Raw genomic sequence first — 22,922 nt, forward strand, 5'->3', positions numbered from 1 at the left:
AACTCCCTACCATCGATTCCCTGCAGGCAGCCCGGTGTCGGCGGAGGGGGGCAAGCATCATCAAGGACACCTCGCACCCCAACCACGGTCTGTTTGATCCCCTACCACTACAAGAGACTCAGGAAGTACAGGATCCTCAGGTCCCGTTCCAGCAGGCTACAGAAACGCATCTTTCACAGAGCTGTCACTGTTTGGGGGTACATTGACAATGACTCTCAGTACCCCCCCCAATCAATATGATCACTCTTTAACCTTTGCACTAATGCTGTTTATAATACTACCTTTGCACATACCGTATTATTGCACATACCTCTTTGATATAGCCTCTTTTATACATCTGTACATTACATACTGTACATAATCTACCTTAACTGTAGTTCATAACTGTCTAAAGCATACATGCCATACTGAACCACAGACCATGCAGCACCTCCTTAAATGCCCCCTGCTGGAACAGCCCTGCACATCAACGGACTTGGCAGAGATCAATGAGAAGGGACAGCAATGTGTTCAGCTGTGGTTGAACCACATCTAGCCAAGCCTTGTAACTGACTCTCTTGTTGACACGAAAAGAAGAAATGCCATACTGTAGGCTACCTATCACTATCATTGTCATGTATATCACTATTTGCACTTCTGGTTAGATGCTAAACTGCATTTCGTTGTCTGGTACTTGTACTCTGGAATGACAATAAAGTTTAATCTAATCTAATCTAATATCCATCCACTCTGTAGGCTGTGTTGTAGGCAATGTCATATACAGCTGTTCTTTCATGCATGTCATGTGCTAGACATACCAAACCACAAACTTGAAACAATTATGAACAAGCCTATTATGATTACTCCACGGATTTATATAATCATATGATATGTAGCCTACAAACAACTTCAGACATTATGATCATGACAACATCTGTGCTTTCCAAAGGAACACAATTAAGACGTTCTATATTTCTGAACGGCCAGTCATGCTGCTTTTCTTCTTTTTCTTTTCATAGATATGTGCAATAAATATGTCAAGTTATAGGCCATTGCCAATTAGGCTAATTAATTTGGTCACTATCGTCTAACAAGACATTGGTTACACCTGGTGTATGTGACACGTGACAAAAACACGATCTTATATAGCGTCATGTCATTGCGCAAACAGTTTATTTATGACTGATTCATCTGTAACACTGAGCGTCGTGTTCCCGTTCCTGCTGGAAGGTCAGAAATACATCGATCTTGCTGATTGCCCGAGTGTTGAGAGGAAGGGGAACTCTAACAGGCTACTGAAAAAGGTGACATACTCACTGCTCAAAATATGTGTAAAACATCATAAGTAGCATTTGAATGAGTGATCTTTGATGCCAATTTCTGTGCCTTTAATCTTATCGCTTTTCTTCGTGGCTTCCTCCTCCAATTGAAGTGTAATGAATGAATGGAATGAATGAATGAATGAATGAATGAATGAATGAATGAATGAATGGGTTTGAATTCGAAGACTTCCTCCTCGTCTCCTATCCTTCTTAGCATTATGGATCCCAACCTCGAACTTGTCTTCAAGTTTCTATGCGCATAACCAGGAGAAGTCACCTTCGACTATCGATGCGCCCATAGTGTTCTCATAAATCATGTAAATTACTATTGAGTTAGTTAGTCGTTCAAATTAATTCACCTCCTGCTCTGACTGGGATTTGAACCTGCATCTGCAGTCTCCTGTGTATTATCCCTGTTCTGTTCTTCACCCCCAGGTGTGGTTCTAGCAGGCTGAGACCATGTCTGTGGGGCTGCAGGTACTGGGCATGGCTCTGGGGGTCCTGGGCTGGCTGGGAACGATCGTGGCCTGCGCCCTACCTATGTGGAAAGTCTCAGCCTTCATTGGCAGCAACATAATCACAGCTCAGACTTACTGGGAGGGCCTGTGGATGACCTGTGTGGTGCAGAGCACAGGACAAATGCAATGCAAGGTCAGAGTGGTACCATTTACATGGCAACAGTGCCTTTCCAATTAAAGTGTCCAAGTAACAAGTGAATCTCAGTTATATTTATGTAGTCAAAAAACATTTAAAAATACATTTTCAACAATAGCGGGTCTGTTTTTAGAAATACAGAATACCGACAAGTTTTCAAATCAAGAACCCACACTTCTATGTAGATAGTGTGTCAGAAATGTAATTGATTGTCATTGAGGTAATGTCTGCTCTCTTCTAGGTCTATGACTCCATGCTAGCGCTGCCCCGTGAGCTCCAGGCCTCCAGGGCCCTGCTCATCCTCTCCCTACTGGTGGCTGTCATAGCGACGTTCGCCGCCATGGTTGGGGGGAAGTGCACCAACTGTCTGGCAGAGGGGTCCTCAAGCAAGGCCCGTGTTGCCTTGGCAGCAGGGGTGTTCTTCCTGGTGGCGGGTGTGCTGGGCCTCATTCCCCCCTGCTGGACTGCCCACAGGGTGATCACAGACTTCTACAGCCCTCTGGTCCATCAGTCTGTGAAGCGGGAGCTGGGAGCGGCCCTTTTTATCTGCTGGGCATCTGCGGCCCTCATGTTGGTCGGAGGGGGGCTGCTGTGCTCCTCCTGCCCCCGGAAGTTGGATGGAAACGTGGGTCCCTACAGGAGGGCTCCACCCAACCCCCCTAAAGATACTTACATCTGATGTCAGAGTAGCTCTGGTCCAGAATATACCACTTTGAATGGTGACTTTTTCAAATGGAGTGTAAACCTAGTTTTAAATATTTCTTTTATACAAATTCTTGGCATGCAACCACAACATTTTTATTTCTAAATAATAAACAGATTTTATTCAAACCTTGTGGGTTTGTTATTGTTATTGAGCACGAGGTGGGTGATTGTTCTTTTGACACAGTTGAAACATGAATCCACAGAGTGGCGCTGTTGTGCCATGTCTCTATATAAGTTCCTTGATAAAACAGTAATGTCTATTTATATAGCACAACTTCACCTGAGACTGGATGTAAACTCATAAATCATTGAGTCATCAAGCTTTGTACAAAATATATAGAAAAGATATAGCCTGTCTGTTGGTCTGCCAATGCAGATTAGTGAAGTTTTAGTGTATTGGTGATATTTGCAGGTACCTTCATAAAGCAGAAATTGGATCATCCATTCAATACAACAAAATCAAACTAACTCAACTTGCTGGCTATCATGCATGAAGTCACACGGACAGTTCCCTACTATCCCACCAGCAAAAAAACAATGGCTGGAATTCAATACATAGGTCTGAGATTGGGATCCGTCATAGAATAATTTCTTGTGACGTAGCCTCTGGCCCTTTCTCCCCCATCCTTCACTCACATCCTACTGTGTGTGTTGGAGAACATCTAAGTTCCTTCCTCTTTTTGGGGGGGCGTTTGGAGGACGGGGAGAGGACGAAGAGAGGAATCGAGTCTAACAACTGAGAACGGCTTTACCTTTCAGATTGGAATCAGCAATCTCCCACAGCACTTCCCCTCTCTAGTGCTTGCACAATGCACGTTATAACTGAATGTGTGGTGTGCAAATTCACTCTTCAGTGTCCAGGTTTCAGACATTGTTCTCCAGGCGTATATCCACTGTGGTTCAATAAGTCATTCCATTCAATAGCTTGAGGACAAGGTTAGTCATAGAATTATTCTATTCTGCTGTATTGAGTTTTTTTCCATCTGTACCGACAACAAATTCCACCGACCTTGGTCGTGTGGTCATCAAACGATTAATTCATTCAATCATTCATTCAATAATGTCCATTGACACTAAGTTGTAATAATCTCTACTCTCTTTATAAATAAGATGAAGGAACATATCTTTATTTCCCAATCTCTCCTAATGGTGAGCGCATCGCAGTAGTTTCTGGAAGGCCCTCTTGAAGTCTTGGTTGAAGACGGTGTATATGAGGGGGTTGACGAAGGAGTTGAGGTAACCCAGCCACGTCAGGAAGTCAGCCAGGCCAGCGGAGGCGTTGCAGGCCGGGCAGGTGTTCACCACCACCTCCTTGAGGAAGAAGGGCAGCCAGCAGACCAAGAAGGCCCCCAGGATGAGCCCCAGGGTGGTGGCTGCCTTCTTCTCCCTAGCCCCCGGGACTCTCTGGGCCTTCAGGGGGTGGGAAGATGACACGCCTCCCCTGGGAACAGTGGTGGAGGTTGTGATGGAGGGTTCGGAGAAAGACTTCTCCACGGGCCTCAGGGGGGTGTCAGGGCTCAGGGGGGAGTCTCTGTCTGAGTTCTCCTGGGGCAGCACGTGATTGAAGGCTGTGTTGTTCCTGCCGCCCAGCCTCTTGCTGTCCCTCCTGCACCGCAGCGTCTCGGCAGCCCTGTAGATCTTGTAGTAGAGGACCAGGATGAGGCCCATGGGGACGTAGAAGGCCCCGAGGGTGGAGTAGACCATGAACGCCACATGGTCGTGCTCTATGAGACAGGAGCGGTCCACCACCACCCCTCCTCCCTCCATCTCCGTCTCTCCTCTGTCCCAATCGGACCGCTCCGGGCCGCCCTGCCTCCTCCACACCAGTGGAGGCAGCGACACGGACACGGAGATCGCCCAGACGGCAGCGACGGTGAGCAGGGAGCGGCGGCACGTGCGCTTGCCGGCGTAGGCCACGGCGTCGGTGACGGCACGGTAGCGGTCGAGGGCGATAGCGGCCAGGTGGAGGATGGAACAGGTGCAGCAGGTGACGTCCATGCCCAGCCACAGGTGACACACGACCGGGCCCAGCGACCAGGTCTCCTCCACGAAGTAGACGATACCGACGGGCATCACCAGGACGGCTACCAGGAGGTCTGTTACGGCCAGGGAGCAGATGAGGTAATTGGGGGGCTGGCGGAGCTTGCGGGTGACGACGATTGCAGTGATGACCAGGGAGTTGATGCTGATGGTGGCTACAGCCAGCAGGGACAGGGTGAGGACCAGCAGGGTCTTACCGGGGCTGACCGTGGGGCTCTCAGGCCCGGGGAAGACCAAGGAGGAGTAGTTGGTCAGATCCATTAGTCAGCTTGGAGAGTTCCTACAAGCAGTGGGATCCAGCAGAGAAAACACAGTCAAGTAACAATATTCACAGCCTCTTTGAGGCATAAGATAGATGCTCTAGTCTATATTGTATCTTTACGACCCTGAACACTGAACACTGCTACACTGGCAATTACAGCACTACTGTACTACTGCGTCTTATTTGAATGGGGGGTCCCATTAAGTGCATCAACACCAGTCATTTAAATTCATAGGTTTTTGTTGCTCAACTGACATCTCCAATAGGCAGTAGGTGTCTACACAAGCAGAACATGTCACTGCTGAATTCAAGATACAGTATGTTGGGTTTGTATTGGTTGAAAAGGAGTAATAGCTAAAAGTGGTCTTAATAATCGGATAAGAAACCAATATAAAAGGGCAAATGACAAAACTACAACTAACAAGATAAAACAAGACTCTTCATGATTAATAATTAACACAATTATAATGAAAATTGTGATTTGTAGATATCGTAGGTCTACCTAATAAGGCTGCCCAAGAAGTAATTCTCTTGGCACTTTGTTAATTAGCTGGCTAATTAGTATATGCTATACACACAGTTCCTTTACTCCAATACTACAATGCAGACCTTTGATTAAGACTTCAACATTCGTTTGTAAAAACTTAAACACATTACCCACAAGGCAAGAGACACTGAGAATGATTAATGTGCTTAGAATTACATCATCATAAGCTGCTGAGGTCCCTGAGAGGTCCTTATTCTATGGTACCCACACTAGCCAGTGTAGCAGAGGTGATTTGACCATTGTGTAATGTGACGGAAAAGCAAATTAAATTTCTCTCTCTCTCTCACACACACACACACACACACACACACACACACACACACACACACACACACACACACACACACACACACACACACACACACACACACACACACACACACACACACACACACACACACACACACACACACACACACACACACACACACACACACACACACACACACACACACACACACATAAAAACACAAGTTGGACTGCTCTCGCTCGCTCCTTTAGTTTAATATTGCCTCCGGTCTAATGTTTTACATGTTCGAATAAGGCAGTTGCTTATAGGAGAAATGCTTGCGCGGTTCAATATAATACAGCTTAATCACTGAGATGCCTGGAGTTAACACGCAGTAACTTGCACCTGAGACTAACTCACTAACTCACCTGTTTTTCGTTATTCAGTTTACGGCCACATATAGGAATTGTCCAACTATGGTCTTGTCTTCTGTTGTTGTTTGACTCGTAAACTGGTTGAATCATCAATGTGTTTCTGCTCGAATAGCAGACGCAGAAAGGAAGATGATACCGGCCGCGCATCCCTGTTCCTCCATGCGTCTGGAGCGCGTCGACTGGCCGTGGCATGGGCGTTACTGTCTTATCTCATAGGCTCCTTTCTGTTGCACTTGCTTGAAAAATGAAATGTTTTTTCGTTCATCTGTTCTCACCGCACCTTAGATCTATGCTAGTGTTATCCCAGCAAATAAAAATCTAACTTTGGCCGACTTCTGATTTGTGACAGCAGCTACAATTATGTAACAGCACAGATTAGGCAAGTGAAGAGTAGGGATTCTGAACCAACAATCAGGAGCATGTCATGTCATATGTGTTGACTCTACTGTAGACTATATTTATCTGCTGCTTCCTTGCATTGCTGGCTGTGCTTCTGGTGCTCCACCTCCAGAATCACAATGGCCATGTCATTACATTAATGATGCCTTGGGACTCAGACTGGTAGGCTACTTGTGGTGGACACTAGCCAGGCAACCCAACCAGATGGCAGCACATGAGAAGTGTTATGTTGATGACATGATGAAGCCCTCAGCACTGTCAATAGATGTTAGAATCCATATTCTGATGAAGTAATCTCTAAATAACTAAATCTGTCAGATCCGTCAGCCTAGTTGGTGATAAGGCTTTGGCCAGGCGTAATTCTCCAGCCACTTGGAGCATGATCATGTAGAGGATAACAAATATGAATCAAATCAATAGTCCTTATGGTAGAATGAATGTAAACGTAATATTCACTGGTGGAAAATGGTGTGTGTGTGACAGAGAGAGGCGGGGGGGGGGGGGAGCGATTAAATGTGAAATGTGAAAAAATATTTCCGTTCATGCGAAAAAGTATTGAATACGATTCTCAAGGGATCATTCACATCAGCATAGCCTTGATATAGCTCATCACAACCTGACAGTCTCTCTTCTATCAGTCTGCCTGGTACAGAACATTAGAGAGTGGAGAATTCATCTGAATATGTTTGGCGGAGCAAAAAAAGAGTCCTGATTTACATAGAAATAATGTTCTGTGCAGGAGAGTTTTGGTGAGAATTGCTCACAGGAAACACGCTCCTGACATGCAGTTCTACATTTCTGATTCAAGCAGTGAACATGAAGCATTTTGGGTGACAACATCATTTTATTGACAGGATCAGTTCACATAATGTACTTATTTATTCGACCCTCCTGAATAAAAACAGGTAACACACACACACACACACACACACACACACACACACACACAGGACCTGACTCATAACACCAGAAGGAAAGGTGGGGGTAGTGTGTCGCCTTGAGAGAGCGGAGCCTCAGGTAACTGAATCACTTGACAGAACAAAGGGCTGAACTACATTGCCACTTCAGACGATGCAGGCAGTCAACAAAAAGATGGGTCCTCAGAAGACCCTACAGACGATGCAGAACTTCCAGAAAGAGAACATGAAGAAATGTGTGCGTGTGTGTGTGTCCTTTGACTGACCGGTTAGATCCCACTTTAGTGTGTCTGAGGAGTCAAGCAGTTAGCCCTCCAGCTTATGTCAAAACCTCCCTTGCTTGTTTTGTCTATTGATGTTGGTACAACTCTCATTTCCCACGTCTCTGTCTGTCTGTCTGTCAGTGTTCTCTCCCTCCTTCCCTGGGGCAACTGTTTTGAAATCACAGTATGGAGTGTACATTACATTTTACATTTTTGCATTTAGCAGACGCCTTTATCCAAAGCAACTTAAGTGAATCATCTATCAGTCATTGTAAGAACAATTCAAGCGGGGGGAAAGAGAGAAAGAGTGTCAGTGGTAGGAGAAACCATGTGAGGAAATTATCGAGCCAAGAGATTTGGTATAGAGGGAGAACAGTAAGGGACCTAGGACGGAGCCCTGGGGGAACCCAGTGGTTCTGTGTTGAATGCAGCAGACAGGTCCAGAAGAATGAGAGCAGTGGAGAGGGAGGACGCTCAAGCAGAGTGGAAGGCCTCTGTGACAGAAAAGGAGAGCAGTCTGAGTGTTCAAGGGTTTTAGAGAAGGAGAGAAGGGATACCAGTCTGTAGTTATGGACACTCAGACACTTCATCTACCCCTGATGATTATCCCTGGGGTCAAGAGACACACACACTTTAAAACAACACACACTTTATAACACTTAAGATCAAAGTGTGTATCCCATTTCCTGTCTGAAAGGTGAATGTGGCCTTGTGAATAATATTATGTAAATAAACCCCTCAAAAAAAGTTCGGAAACGTTATTTTGGTTGATTAGTCCTCCCCTTTAATAATACCAATTGGTATTGTATTTTATATTGTTGGAAAGCCTGATTAGTCACCTTTACAACGAGGTACAACTTGTAAGGATCATGCATTCTTGGAATGAGCAACACAGCTAAACGTGTGGGTAGCTGCCCAATTTGTTTTGCCAAAATCCCCTGCAATATTCTTCTGTTGGTATTCACTCTCGTTTTGAGCTTCAAGTGCTGGCAGGTGTATGTCAGTCACAGGTGTGTGACTGGCACCTGAATGGCACCTAATTGACAGGAATGATATTCTGGGGCCAGTGGCGTTCCCATATCTCCAGAATCTGGGACCTAACTCCATCCTCCAGGATGACATTGCTCGCCCCCACAGAGCCAGGATCATCACAGAGTACCTACAGAATTTGGGAGTGGAGAGGGTGGAATGGTGCTCCTTTGGGATCTCCTTTGGGATTAGGGTACCCCATCTGTGTGTTTGTGTGTGGGGGGTTGTTTATCAGCTCTGTGAAAAAAGCTGTTCTGGAGCCTGCTGGTATTGTATTGTATTGTAACTGACCTGAGGATCCTGTACCTCCTGAGTCTAGATTACCGTACACACAGCACACTGACGCAGTTGGTTTGGATGCTCTCAATGGTGCAGCGGTAGAAATATATCAGGGATTAACACTGCGATTCCCTCAATGTATTGTTCATGTAAGTATCTTTCGCAAACAATAGCAGCATTTAAATAGTTCAGTTTACGTTCAACTGGAAAAGGTAGTGATCACAGAATTTCGTGTTTTGACTCTGCTGGGAGTTCGTTAAAAATGCCTTTTAAAAAGCTTTTAAAAAAGCCAGAATAAAAGTCTTTTTTCTGAATAAAAGTCAGAATTAAAAAATGTCAGAATAAAAGACCGAAAAAAATATTTCTGAATAAAAGTCAGATTTTTTTATTTCAGAATAAAAGTCAGAAAAATAAAATTTCAGAATAAAAGTCCCCCCCAAAATATGTATATCCCCCCAAAGTGTCCCCCCCAATGTGTGCCTATTTCACCCTTGGTTCTCATCATCACAGAATTATAATATATACATTGTTCTCAGTCATGAATTGGTATTTTAATCAACCTGCATGTAGACTGAATAAACACCAGATTTGGGAAATTGTATTCTTCAGTTCCATGTCTTTGATCACTGTACAATGCTCCTCTCTAGTGGTCAAAGTTGGCACTAACGTTCCTATCACAGTAAATGTCCAGTAGCCTCTTCAAGGGCTGGATTCATTTAGATTTTACAGTCAATATGGAAACAACAAGTCACAACTTGAGCAGCTAAACAGTTTGCCTTTTGTCTTGTGTCATGTACCTAACATACCCTCACCAGGCACCACACACAATCAACATAGCGCACTCCATATTTGAAAAATGACTTTTATTAATAAAAACAACAACAACAAGTCAGAATATAGAATATCCCCTGCCCCATTGCAATAATATCTCTATGGGGCCACCACAAGAGCCATTTCTATTTTTATTTTTTTAAACAAATGAAACAAAATAAGGATTTAATAACCCACTCATGCCTTATTACTGTACTTGCACCCTCTCTGGTACTGCAACATCAGCTACACAGTGTACAGTTGTTACAGGGCATTCAGACCTACTGCACTGGCACGGCTCAAACAGTACGCAGTTCCGCTTCAGTTCCCCTGAAGTGCTGCTGACCCCTCCCGTCTGAAACTCCAGGCACGCTCAAGCAAAACACTTGTTATTAGAAAATATTTCAAATCAAGCACTTCTGGGGGAACTGCACTGGGCAAACACAATCAGAGAAGTATCTGAAATGATTCCAGATATGATCTGAACCCAGGTCTGACATCTACGCTAGACTGGAGACGGCGCTTCAGTCCGGTCCAGACGAGCCTTGCGCTGCACTGCTTTCACCAATCAAATCATGTCAGATTAGTGATTTCCTCACAGAAGGGAGACAGATAGGATGTGTTTGTCAGTGTCCAAACAGGGTCAACGTTTTCAGTGCATCCCTGGCCAGCTCATACCCGGTCAGACATATAACAACAGTTTCCATTAGTATTAGTGTGTTACAAACACTCATGTGCAAAAATTCCCATTGGGAGATCAGAACACACACGGCAGAATGCTATGCATCTTGAACGCACCCCTGAACCACACACCCAACACACTCACAAACAACCTGAACTCAACGCTACCTACACCTACCTATACTTACATACCTACACCTCTACTACCCACATCTTCTCCCATTCCTTACTAATGTGTTTGAAAGTACTGGATGGGGTGAGAATATGGTGGTTTCCCCATCCACCCCTTGAGGTCTCTAAGGAAAGGATACAAGGAAAGGAGACAAGGAAATTATACATTTAAGAAGTGTTGGGGAAATAGCCACACTGTGAGACGGAGACCGTGTCCCCTGATATGACCCTGGGAGGTTCTCTAAGTGCATGAGGGGATGTGGACCAGGGTAGACAACCAGGGTAGACAACCAGGGTAGACAACCAGGCTAGACAACCAGGCTAGACAACCAGGCTAGACAACCAGGCTAGACAACCGGGCTAGACAACCGGGCTAGACAACCAGGGTAGACAACCAGGGTAGACAACCAGGTTAGACAACCAGGGTAGACAACCAGGTTAGACAACCAGGTTAGACAACCAGGGTAGACAACCGGGCTAGACAACCAGGGTAGACAACCAGGGTAGACAACCAGGGTAGACAACCAGGGTAGAACAACCAGGGTAGTACAACCAGGTTAGACAACCAGGGTAGTACAACCAGGGTAGACAACCAGATTAGACAACTAGGTTAGACAACCAGGGTAGACAACCAGGTTAAACAACCAGGGTAGACAACCAGGAACCAGGTTAGACAACCAGGTTAGACAACCAGAGCCGCGTTCGTAAAATCGCCAGAGCGCACACTGGGTTCGACGTCAAGTCATTTGAACCAAGTCATTTGATTGGACAAGAGGCAGTCACATGGACGCTCCGGCGCTCTCGGAGCTAATTTACGAACGCGGCCCAGGATAGACAGCCAGGTAAGACAACCCCCTCAGAAAGGCAGCAGAAGGCAGGCAGACTGTTTAGAGAACATACCCCTAGGACACAGAGCTTTACACACCATAATGTGTAAGATAATAGATAATAATAGAGTAATCTGAAATACGTAAATATAGTTAATTCCAACATAGTTATGACGGAGAACACACACTGCTGCTGAATTCAAAATCAGCCCCTGATCCCATAGACACTAGTAGATATGAGAGGATAGGATAGGTACGAGCAAGATCTAGTGTGTGAGAGGTGCAGGGTGGAGCTTCCCCCGTCCTGGTCACACCTGTCAAATCCACTCAGGTTGGTTCCACTCACAAGTGTTTAGGCCTAAGGGGTTAGGAGCTAGGTGTTGGTTCTGGTATTCATATTAAGTGATCTGTACAGAAGTAGGTGGGTTTAGGGAGTGAAATAGTCCACGTGGGATAGGGCTGAGGAAGAGAGGGAGGAGGGACCAACTCTGGACTCCTTTCCGAAAGCAATGTGTGTTCAGTGCACTCCTTCCCCTTCGCTCCAGGGGGAATACCTGTTCTGCCCGGATGGAAGATGGCGGCAGCCATGTGTTTCCATGGAGGTAGTCGGTCTGGAGATGGCAACAAGTAGTAACATGAAGAAAGCCAACTCCCAATATGGAATATATGAATTATAGATGGTAATATACGTAAGCCTAAAGTGTTTTGAATTAATTTGCTATTAACTATGCATGCAGTTTCAAACATCTGCTTCTTACAATGTGTTTAATTCCTTTTTTGTTGCCGTCATTTTTCGGATCTAAAAATCATAGTCATGGTATTGGTACGAGCTTCCCCCCTAACCTCTAGTGCACCAACTCTAGTGAACACCTTCTCCCTGTGTGGCCGCTGCATTGACCCAAGACACAGCAGCACGAAGACTAGAACTAAAGGAGATTGCATCTGTCTTTAATATCCCCACCTGCACTGTATCCCCGAGAAGGCAAGTCAGGGAGACAGAAACTGAGCAAGGGTGAGTCAGAGGGATGTGTGTGTATAGGTCTGTGTGTGTGTGTGTGTGTGTGTGTGTGTGTGTGTATAGGTCTGTGTATGTGTATAGGTCTGTGTGTGTGTGTGTGTGTGTGTGTGTGAGAATGTTAGTCCACTCCGAGTGCTCTGAGCTGTCTTTCGATGTCGTCGTCTGAGATGCCGTCTGCTTTGGAGGCAGACGCACTGGGGAGGTTCCTGCTGGCCGAGGGGGCGTTCAGCATCTGGAGGGAAGGACGTCACCGTTACATTACAAACAAACTCTCATTCTCCCAAACATGTACCGATTGTCAACTGGTTACATATCCACTATCATTTTCTAAACAGGGTCCTGGCAGTGGTTTAAGCTGTGTCTGGGGAACAGTCCGTGGCTGCGGTCCCATTCTCGAACCCCGTCTCCCAAAGAATCCACTTGTGTAAGCAATACAGTGGGTGAAACTCCCTCCAGACATTTTCGCACCTACCCAATGCTTTTTTAAATGCATTAGAGGACATGTGGGGCGGCTGAGGTGCAGGAGGTAGAGCCGCCGTCTAATGATCGCAAGGTTGGCATATCGGCGGTTCGAGCCCCGGCTGGCCACATGTCAAAGTGTCCTTGGGCAAGACACTGAACCCCAAATTGCTCCCAGTGAGCGTTAGGGGTGTAAAGAGCCCAGTGATTCACTGCTGCAACCAGGCTCCTCCCTCTCTTATATTGCACTATAATTTAACTTGAATGTGTATTTCAGTATAATATGTAATGTTTGAGTGTAGAATATGTTATATACTGTATATATTTTACCAGTTTTGACATCTTGAATGTTGTTGGCTTTTTTCACATAATAAAAGTGGTGTTATTACAGAATTCAAGGAAAAAGCAGTTAAAACATTTATAATAATTGTGTTGATCCGAAAAATTCTCCGATCCGTGACTCAAAAACCGTGATCCGATCCGATCCGTGAGTTAGGTGATCCGTTACACCCCTAGTGAGCGTGGTAGCTTGCATGTTAGCTTGCCGCCATTGGTGTGTGAATGTGTGTGGAATGGGTGAATGAGAGGCCGTTGTAAAGCGCTTTGGATAAAGGCGCTATATAAGTGCAGTCCAGTTACCATTAGGACATGAAGAAGTGCACACTTCTGGACAGGAGGGTAGAGAATCAGAACACGACCCCTACGTTGGGTATCGTTGTCTTTCTTACCTTTCCTGATATGTCAATGCCGATCTCATCCAGCACCTGGTTGACGATGCCCTCGGACTCCTCCTCGTCCCCTGACTCGTCGAAGAGCTCGTCCAACGTGTCGTTGACTGGGAGGAAGGGGGCACAAATGAGACTTGTCACAAACACGTCGCAAAACACACACACGTCGATTCAGATGACGCAGGAGAGAGACGTGAGGTTTTTATCTGCAGTCGTTAGCTGTGTGTGGGTGTGTTTTTAATTGGCTAATCAATCAATCAATGCAAATGTACCGAATAAACCGTTCTGTCACTCTGAACCGATCGATCAATCAATCAATTCATGCTTTTTTTTCTTAGGTTATTTTTTCCCACTCATATTTTTCTTTTTATTGATAGACAGTAGATATTTTGACAGGAAGGATGGGTGAGAGAGAGAAGAGATGACATGCAGGATATGTCTGCGGCCGGAATAGAACCGGGAACCCTGTGGTTACATGATCGACGCTTAACCCGTTACGCCACCTAAGCGCCCCAATCAATTCATGCTTAATGTGTGTCTCACTCATTTCTTCTGTCATCTCCATCTTCATGTTCTCTTTCTGGAAGTTCTGCATCGTCTGTAGGGTCTTCTGGGGATCCATCTTCTTGTTGACTGCCTGCATCGTCTGAAATGGGAGTGTAGCAGCCATTTGTTCACTTTTTGAAATGCAGGCAAAATACACGCATGCACGCGTGCGCACACACACACACACACACACACACACACACACACACGCACACTCACACACACACAAAAACCACTTACTTTGGTAGTAGTTGCCATGGCTCCTGCCATCTTCATTTGAGAGTTCATCAACTTGGTCTGCGTGGACATGGAGGTGACCTTTGAACTGACGGCGTAGGTGCGGTTCTTCTGCTTCCTCAGCTGGACCAGCTGCTTAGCCAAGATGGTGCACGCCTCCTTGTTCCCCGTCTTGGCCATCTTCTTAATCTCCATCTCCTGGAAACACACACACAAGTCACACAAGGGACAAGAGAGAACTGACTGGCTGAGAACGCAATGTGCAGATGGTGAGATAAAACTAATTAAATTGTCATTTGGGATTTGATGAATTCATTTAAAAAATAAAAAATAAAAAAAAACATAGAGCAATGGTACCCTAAAGATAACAAGATTAGCTTTGTCATCCAGAAGTTACAGACCAAAAAAAAGAATAAAAAAAGAACAACTAAGTATTGTTTTCTTCTCTTTGTCTAGTACTGTGACTGCTTGTGGGATTATTCCCCTAGAAAGTCTTAGTTTCTCACTGAAATGACTGTGAGGTGAAGTTGATTCACTTACTGTAATCCTGATGTTGATCACAGACCCAGTCCATAATGTGTGCTGTCTGGGAATTAACACACTACAGGGCCTACCCGAACCATATTGAGCTTGTTCCGATATTATCCTGTCATATTTTCCTTTACAGCGCGCACAAACCAGGCCAGCCCAGACAGCTCAGCTCGGCTCTGTAGCTGAAATGAGTTCTAGTCTAAGATGCACAAACTTACTTACCGGTACTTACTTACTTACCCCGGAGATTTCCCAAGGTTAGACTACTGTGTTAGCAGTATGTTGATGTGTATTATCCCGATAACTTGGAGGTTAGAAGTGGAGAGACTGACTCACCAGTTGTTTTTCCTGTTTCTCCAGTGCAGTTCGGTCTCTGGTGATCTGTCTCTGAGTCCCTTTCAGCTCCCTGGTCTGCTCTTTGATAACGTCTGCAGTGGGGAAGAACAGTCGTCAAAAATGCAAGACAGGGTGAGGGACGTGTCTGTCCTGACAGTACTGACAGTACTACTGACATCCCGTCGTCAGGCTGTGCCGCACAACACCGCCTACCAGTCCCCCTCCTACCAGTCCCCCTCCTACCAGTCCCCCTCCTACCAGTCCCCCTCCTACCAGTCTCCCTCCTACCAGTCACCCTTCTACCAGTCTCCCTCCTACCAGTCTCCCTCCTACCAGTCACCCTCCTACCAGTCTCCCTACCAGTCTCCCTCCTACCAGTCTCCCTCCTACCAGTCTCCCTACCAGTCTCCCTCCTACCAGTCACCCTCCTACCAGTCTCCCTCCTACCAGTCTCCTTCCTACCAGTCACCCTACCAGTCTCCCTCCTACCAGTCTCCCTACCAGTCTCCCTCCTACCAGTCTCCCTCCTACCAGTCTCCCTACCAGTCTCCCTCCTACCAGTCTCCCTACCAGTCACCCTCCTACCAGTCTCCCTCCTACCAGTCTCCTTCCCTAGTCACCCTACCAGTTTCCCTCCTACCAGTCTCCCTCCTGTCATCATCTGATGATGTTTCACCAAGTTTGACAGCTAGCTACATTAACAGTGTTGCAGAAGTGACATGCATAGCAAGCTGGCTATAATTAACGTTGACTTCCGTTCAACCTTCAACACGTGTAGCTAGGTAGTACTATCAGCTAGGAAAACATCCGATTCCTCAGAATGGAAATCCCAACGGAACCCTCTGGCCCAGCTGCCTGGATGCTAAGCTAACTTGGATGTTCCTGCCATTAACTGCTAGCTGCTAGCTCACTATGGAACGATGAGTTGGTTGCGGAGTCGGTGATTACTTACCATCTACGGTTTTTTTCTTGAAAAAGGCCATGGTGACTCGCGGTGGAGTGGCACAATTCAAACTATTATTCAATGACCTTTTCAAAGAGATGCCGTAACTGCTGTTGCCACTACTGCTGACTGTTGTTTATTTCCTGGTTCGTATCTACCAGGAAGTGCAGATGTGTTCTGCGCAGGCGCGCGCCTCGATTCAATCGTACCTTGCTGTACCTTTACTGTACTACTCTACTTGCATAACGATGTGTTAACACATCATAATATAACGCTACATTGGTGGTCGTTCGCGGGATAGTTCCGCATTCTCTTTTTTGGGGAAGACTTTTATTGCACCCATTCTTTGGGATGAATTCTGCTCTTTGCGTCACTTGAGCTGTAGTGCAGAATACCAGCATTTGATCCCGACTTTGGCCTGTTGTCAACGATAACATTATCAGGTCAAACATGAAAAACTCGCGGACTAATGCAAACTCAGATGCTCTAGAGCAGACTCGTTGTCTCAGTAGAAAACTAATGGTAATCCATAGTTTATTGAATAAACGTTATTCCCAGTTGGTAGAGCTCAATGATATTACCGTATGTGGTAAGTAGCTGACAGTAGGGAATCGCTATGAAGGATCGGCCTTTTCACCCAAATGTCCTCCAGGGGGCGACATTTCGCTGTTTAAATGTCCTCTAGGGGGCGACAGTGCGGTGTTTAAATGTCCTCCAGGGGGCGACAGTGCGCTGTTTCAGTGACTTGATTTATTTGGATGACGTCAGCACCACCAGGAGTGTTTAAGTTGCCAGATCTGTTCCTCAGCCCTTTCCTTCCGAGTCCTCCGCCAGGCAGGGATCAAACACCATCTTCCCTTAAACGTAACATTTACAAGCCAACAAAATGCAGGTCTACAAGTGTGTTGTCAGCGGTAAGACCACTTATTCATATTTTCTATCTTTCGTGTGTTAATTTTCAGTTTTTGCCAATATCAAAATGTACATTTTCTTATTGTCAGTGTGCGGCCTACCGGAGCCGCCTTTATGGCAGTAATGTGGTCGCGTTACTTTTTATAACTTTCGAACTCATTTCATTGCTTTTTTAAAATTATGCTTTATAAACTCACCTTTGTATAAACGTACTGTGTAATAGGCCTGCATGTTCCTTGAAGTGAACTTAGTTTTGACTCGTCATCAGTCACAACTACCCATGTGGAATGCCAAACTTTAGTTCGCCACGTAACTGTTAGGTAGACGTTCACCTTGTATTCAGGTGTCTGACAACTTAACCGATGATGTTTTTATATTCGTGTATCCTGTGTGTTTGACATGGGATTGATTTCACGACTACTTTTCCAGGGGACGAGATGTTCAGCGGCATCTACCCCATCACGGAGACCCATGGCGGTATGATGTACAAAGTCACAGGCAAGGTGGGTAACGTTGGGCCTACTGAGCTCTTCACTGTTTCTACCCGGTCGGCCACTTGACTAACCAGCAATGTCATTCTACGCTGATCCAAGTATAAAAGGGTATGGGAAATCAGAATGGTTGGTTTGGGTAGGAGTCTGACAGATCTATAGTTATGACTAATAACTATGACTAGCTCTGGGTGGAGTATCAGTATGGTGTGGTTTTTCATTCGAACTGATTTTCTGGTATGAATGAATGAATGAATGGTCTTTATTGTCATTAATATAGTACAGGTACCATACAACGATATTTGGGAGGGGTGACTCCCCTGGTGCTAGGGGAAAAAAATACTAAAAACAAGAAGGGAAAAAGAGCTGGTTTACATAAATAAAGGCTATGTACACTATCCACTATACTATACAAATAAAACACTGTGCTGTATGCTATGCTATGCTGGTAGGGTTAGGCGTGAATTTGATTCAGAAAGTGGTTTGAATTTACAATTCAACAATGGATTGTCATAGTCTGTTTATTAGTCGTGTGTTATATTCCTGTAAGGCCGCATCCTCTGATAGACCTGAAGCTGTTTCCCCATAACTTCTGTGTTTGCACTTGGATGCCAAATCAAAACTGTCCTTTACTTTCTCCGACTGTCATGTGACATGCTGGATTGATCTGAGGAAGACACCTGATAGGGTGGCTCAGCTGTCACTTAACGGACGCTATGGGAAATCATGATGGTTGGTTTGGGGAGGAGTCTGACAGAGCCATATAATAATGTATTTACTGGCTTTGTATGTAGTAGGGTGTGGTTGTAATGTTTTATTTTGTGTGTTACTCTGACTGCTCAGGAAGGATTAGGCCTATTCCCTTTGGGATTTGTGACGACGCTAAAGTTGATGGACTTGTTTGCTGCTGCCGTCCTGCCGGTTAGTTACCTCCTCCTCTACCTCTGCCCTGCTTCTAGTTGATTTCACGGACGGAAGACATCGACCCTTCACTCCTCGGGGCCAACGACTCTGCAGAGGGCGGGGACGAGGGCTCTGACTCATCCACCGTCAGCGGCGTCAACATAGTCCTCAACCACAACCTGGTGAAGGCCCCCCCCTTCAACAAGAAAAGCTTTGTCGTTTATATCAAGAAATACCTGAATGAGTAAGTCATCCATCATCGCTGAAGCATGAGTCTACTCCTCCAAAACTCTGTGTTTTTTTGTTCTTTTTTAAACCAGTCAGTACTGGAGGAACTGATGTCACTGCATCCTTGACAGCCTGAGCCCTCTGTCTCCGTGGGGTAGCTTGGGTTTTAAAAAAAATGTTGATGCTAAATGAAATGTCCCTGCGCTTTCTGCTCGCCTAAACCCTGTGGAGTCTCGGATTGAATATGGGACTACACGACACATCTGGTGTCAAGTAATGTGGTTTTTAATGTTTCTGAAGGCACAATTAAAAAAAACAAATGTCTGTCTGCCCGCCCTCAGCGTCAAGAAGAAGCTGATGGAGAGTGATCCAGACCGGGTGAAGGACTTCATGGCTGGCGCAGGAGACTGTGTCAAGATGATTACTGCCAACCTGGACAACTGGGTGGTGAGACCCACACGTGTTAAGAAATATTCCGGGTTATTACACGACATGCATATAATAGAAAGGCCGCCCACCCATCTTTACACTTTACCCGGCCACACCCAGTTTGGACGCCGTTGTTTGAATGCTGACGAGTGTCTGATGCAGACAGGGAAGCCTCGGAACATATAGTGATGACAATCTTAGGACACCTTTGGAGGTTGTGACCTATGAAAATAACACTTGATAATCTGAGTGTGTTTCAGTGGCTTCCGCTTATTTATTGCCAACAGGGATGTACTGGAGGGAGGGATTAATGTGTACATTTCCAAACATGTGAGTGTCTTATTGTGTGCATGTTGTAGGAGACTTGTTTCTAGGGAATACTAAGTAGTACTAAACGCTGATATACGGTTGTATGTCCCTCTATCATGAGGTGCGAGCACCCGACTTAATGTAATCTAGAACACCCTTTTAACACTTCATCTTCTCTTCAGTATTACAGCGGTGAGTCGATGGACCCAGAAGGTATGCTTGGGCTGTTGGAGTACGAGGAGGACGGCCATACACCTTACATGCTCTTCTTCAAAGACGGACTTGAGAAGATCAAATATGTAAGTGTGGCTTTAGTTCTTGGTACCCTTTTAGTGGTGTTGCTCCTTGACTGTGCCAGACAGATTTAAATGCTTTCATCTGGGGGGGGGAAAGATTCTCTGTGGTATATAAAGATTTGCTAGAATAAATAATGTAACAAAGCACTCTTTCAGAGCAGTTGGCACTATGAGCCGCTTGCCTTGCTACCAGGGTTGGGGTACATTTGATTCAGAAAGTGATTTGAATGTACAATTTAATGGATTGTCATAGTCTGTTTATTAGTCGTGTGTTATATTCCTGTAAGGCCGCATCCTCTGATAGACCTGAAGCTATTTCCCCATAACTTCTGTGTTTGCACTTGGATGCCAAATCAAAACTGTCCTTTACTTTCTCCGACTGTCATGTGACATGCTGGATTGATCTGAGGAAAACACTTGACACAGCAAAAATAATTCGGCCGAATTACTGAAAAGAGCAAAAATGTTTACCGAATACGAGACGTTTTCTTGATGACGAGATCGAACAGTGCAAGCAACCCACGCTGTTCTGTGAGACGAGCGTTGATGACTGCCTACTGCGACAACGAGCCACATTCCGACATCAAGACTTCGGTTTTAGCAACTGTTTCTAAATAAAAGCGCAAGCTAAGTGATCCCTGAAAACTGATGGGATCACAGTATTTTACGTCTTTCATGAAATGAGGAAATATTACGTAACAAAGTATATACAATTTTAAACACATCATTTTGATTATTATAATTTTTACACTAATAAGCATACAAGCATGAGTGAAGTAAAGGTAGTTTTGTTGCAGTAAACACATGCACATCAGTCACAACCTATTTTCTGTATAGCTGGGTATGAAGTTCAGCCCACACAAGGCAAGTCTCAAACCTAAGTCTAACCCCCCCCTTTCTTTTCCTCTTGTTTTCCTGCAGTAAACCATCAGGACTCGGAAGTGCCTCAATCCGACGTGGCTGCTCTCGCCACTGACCAGATCATAGACATTGACCATGCATTCCTTTGAAACACGGAGAAACACTTTAACTATAAATAACTCTTACCTCGATCGGTGGTCATGGTATTACCTCCCCCCAACCCAATCTCCTTGCCAATCTGTGTGGCCTTCTCTGTGGGGGAAGAGACTTTGCCTTGGCCCTGTTGGAAAACTGATGCCATTGGTGTAATGGCAATGCCTCTCAGTGTAAATGGGGGGAGACAGCCCTCTGTCGTCCTCCCCCGACCACACCTACATGGACCTGTTACATTGGCAGTGGTGATCTCTGTCATGTTTACACCTGCTCCCTCACAGAAACTTGTAGGCCTCCTTGACATTGACACTAGGCCTTTGGCCGAATTACCACTGGTACTGCAGTTTCTGTTGTCACTGTCACTTGTATGTAGAGTCTGCGAAATGATGTCACCAGAGGAAGTTGGCTGACTTTCAAGTGAGACGTTGCACTTGCGAACAACTCTCATCAGCTCGAGTAAATGTACTTGCTTTAGGTGAACTATCTGTCATGTTGCTGATTATACTATTTTTTTAAGTTATTGCTGTTCTTTAGAAATAAATCTATTTTTTCATATGTGCTGTTATAATAATAAATGTATAATGAACTGCTCAACATCATGGAACTCTGAAGTGTCTCTGCTGTAATAGCCATTGTATCCAATAGTGATCCTGTATACATGTATTATGCTGTCATTTCACAAGTGCTAGATTATTACATTTGAGTTGATTTAAAGAGAATAAATAAGCAGGTTAAGCTACTGCATTTCCATTCAGGGATCCTCAGTCATAGAATGAGTACAGTAGACATATAGTTTATTCCAATATTATTGTATGTTTCTTAAGTAAAAAAACAAACAATTTACCAAAAGGCCACTTTATTTCCTTGTTGTGGGATAACTTTTTCTTATTTATGTTGCTTATTCTTACGGTTGTGGTTTTTTTCCCCATCTGAATGTTTTTCCTCTGTATCTGAATGTTTTTTCCCTGTATCTGAATGCTGCAATGTCAATGTTGAGGAACCAAAGCCAAAGAATTTTACTCTTGTGTACTTGTACAGTAAGATGTAATAAAAATGATTCTGAGTTAATGAAAGATAATTTATATAGTTTACTTGGCTCTTCTTTTGTGTTTTTCAATCCACAAGGTCGGTGTACTCCGTAAATCAAACAGTATAACGGGCTGATTTATCAGAATTTCGGCTTTCATTGACTGATATGGGGAGTTGAGAACCTTTCAGGTAAATACAGTTCCAAGAAAAGCTATGGTTTAGAAAAATAACAAAAACATTTAGGCCGATTGGAATTTCATAGTACATAACATAATGACATCTGAAGCATGAATGTAAAGCTCAGAGGAAATTCGGCATTGAGAGAGGGCAGTTTGTGTGAAGAGAAAGAAGTAGGGAGGCTTGTTAGAGACGGTGAGAAGGGGGATGGAGAAAGATTTTTGTTTGACTAATTTTTCCTCTTATTAGTGTTGGCCCTTACGAGGGGACAGGGGTAGGGGGCGTCGATGAGACCGTTTGTTACTAATCAAGAACGCTGCAACAGTGTAACAATGTGACCAATAATGTAAACATAAGACGGCTTAAGCACAGGGAAGGATGAACGAGTGATGGGCAGTGAACACCAATCACATGCAGTTTTTTCTGTTATCAGTAAGATTGACGTGAGGATGATCCAATCAGATCTCTCTACGTCACACGCTGGCTTCACGGTAGCTGCTGTTGTACGCGCTAGGCTAAGAGACGACTAGTATGGCGGAAGAGGAGAGTGGACCTGAGTTGGAGGGCTTTAGAAAACAACTGGAGAGTTTGTCTGACCATAATTCAGGTGAAGAACACGCACTTCAAAGCAAGTCATACTGCGCGAGATTCTGTAAGGTAAGACTGGACAGGTGTTGTGGTTTTACAACCAGCCGAATTAAAGCCCACTTGTTTCCCAGTAGCCAGGAGTAGACTCTGTGCTTGCCAACCCAGATTCCCCTCCCCCCAGCAACAAGCCGTGTCAGCTA

General features: G+C 44.9%; 4 protein-coding genes across 5 annotated transcripts; 2 read left to right on the plus strand and 2 right to left on the minus strand.

The window, feature by feature from the left end:
• Positions 1 to 1,760: 1,760 nt before the first annotated feature.
• cldng (claudin g) lies at positions 1,761 to 2,634 on the plus strand (the record flags this gene model as incomplete). Its single annotated transcript, XM_080525785.1, has 2 exons — positions 1,761 to 1,952; positions 2,197 to 2,634. 2 exons carry the CDS (start codon positions 1,761 to 1,763, stop codon positions 2,632 to 2,634), a joined length of 630 nt encoding a protein of 209 aa, XP_080381911.1.
• A 1,169-nt stretch (positions 2,635 to 3,803) lies between these two features.
• Positions 3,804 to 4,961, minus strand: htr1fb (5-hydroxytryptamine (serotonin) receptor 1Fb; the record flags this gene model as incomplete). The annotated part of the gene is made up of 1 exon (XM_080525797.1): positions 3,804 to 4,961. One exon carries the CDS (start codon positions 4,959 to 4,961, stop codon positions 3,804 to 3,806), a length of 1,158 nt encoding a protein of 385 aa, XP_080381923.1.
• Positions 4,962 to 9,915: 4,954 nt separating this feature from the next.
• On the minus strand, positions 9,916 to 16,482 carry chmp2bb (charged multivesicular body protein 2Bb). Its single transcript, XM_080530893.1, has 6 exons — positions 16,356 to 16,482; positions 15,404 to 15,495; positions 14,540 to 14,734; positions 14,297 to 14,399; positions 13,754 to 13,860; positions 9,916 to 12,798 (listed from the first exon to the last, which is right to left on the minus strand). The coding sequence occupies exons 1-6, from the start codon at positions 16,384 to 16,386 to the stop codon at positions 12,685 to 12,687; spliced, it is 642 nt and encodes a 213-aa protein (XP_080387019.1). The 5' UTR covers positions 16,387 to 16,482; the 3' UTR covers positions 9,916 to 12,684.
• Positions 16,483 to 17,163: 681 nt separating this feature from the next.
• On the plus strand, positions 17,164 to 21,522 carry LOC308164486 (translationally-controlled tumor protein homolog). 2 transcript variants are annotated; one of them, XM_080538566.1, is made up of 6 exons: positions 17,164 to 17,260; positions 17,688 to 17,761; positions 18,709 to 18,896; positions 19,222 to 19,327; positions 19,801 to 19,917; positions 20,836 to 21,522. In XM_080538566.1, exons 1-6 carry the CDS (start codon positions 17,233 to 17,235, stop codon positions 20,836 to 20,838), a joined length of 516 nt encoding a protein of 171 aa, XP_080394692.1. In that variant the 5' UTR covers positions 17,164 to 17,232; the 3' UTR covers positions 20,839 to 21,522. The 2 variants fall into 2 exon arrangements, 1 of the variants encoding a protein (XP_080394692.1); XR_013937636.1 differs by having other exon boundaries at positions 19,222 to 19,917.
• The last annotated feature ends 1,400 nt before the right edge of the window (positions 21,523 to 22,922 follow it).

The sequence above is a fragment of the Nansenia antarctica genome, assembly GCF_963989245.1.
Source record: "Nansenia antarctica genome assembly, chromosome: 1".
NCBI lineage: Eukaryota > Metazoa > Chordata > Actinopteri > Argentiniformes > Microstomatidae > Nansenia > Nansenia antarctica.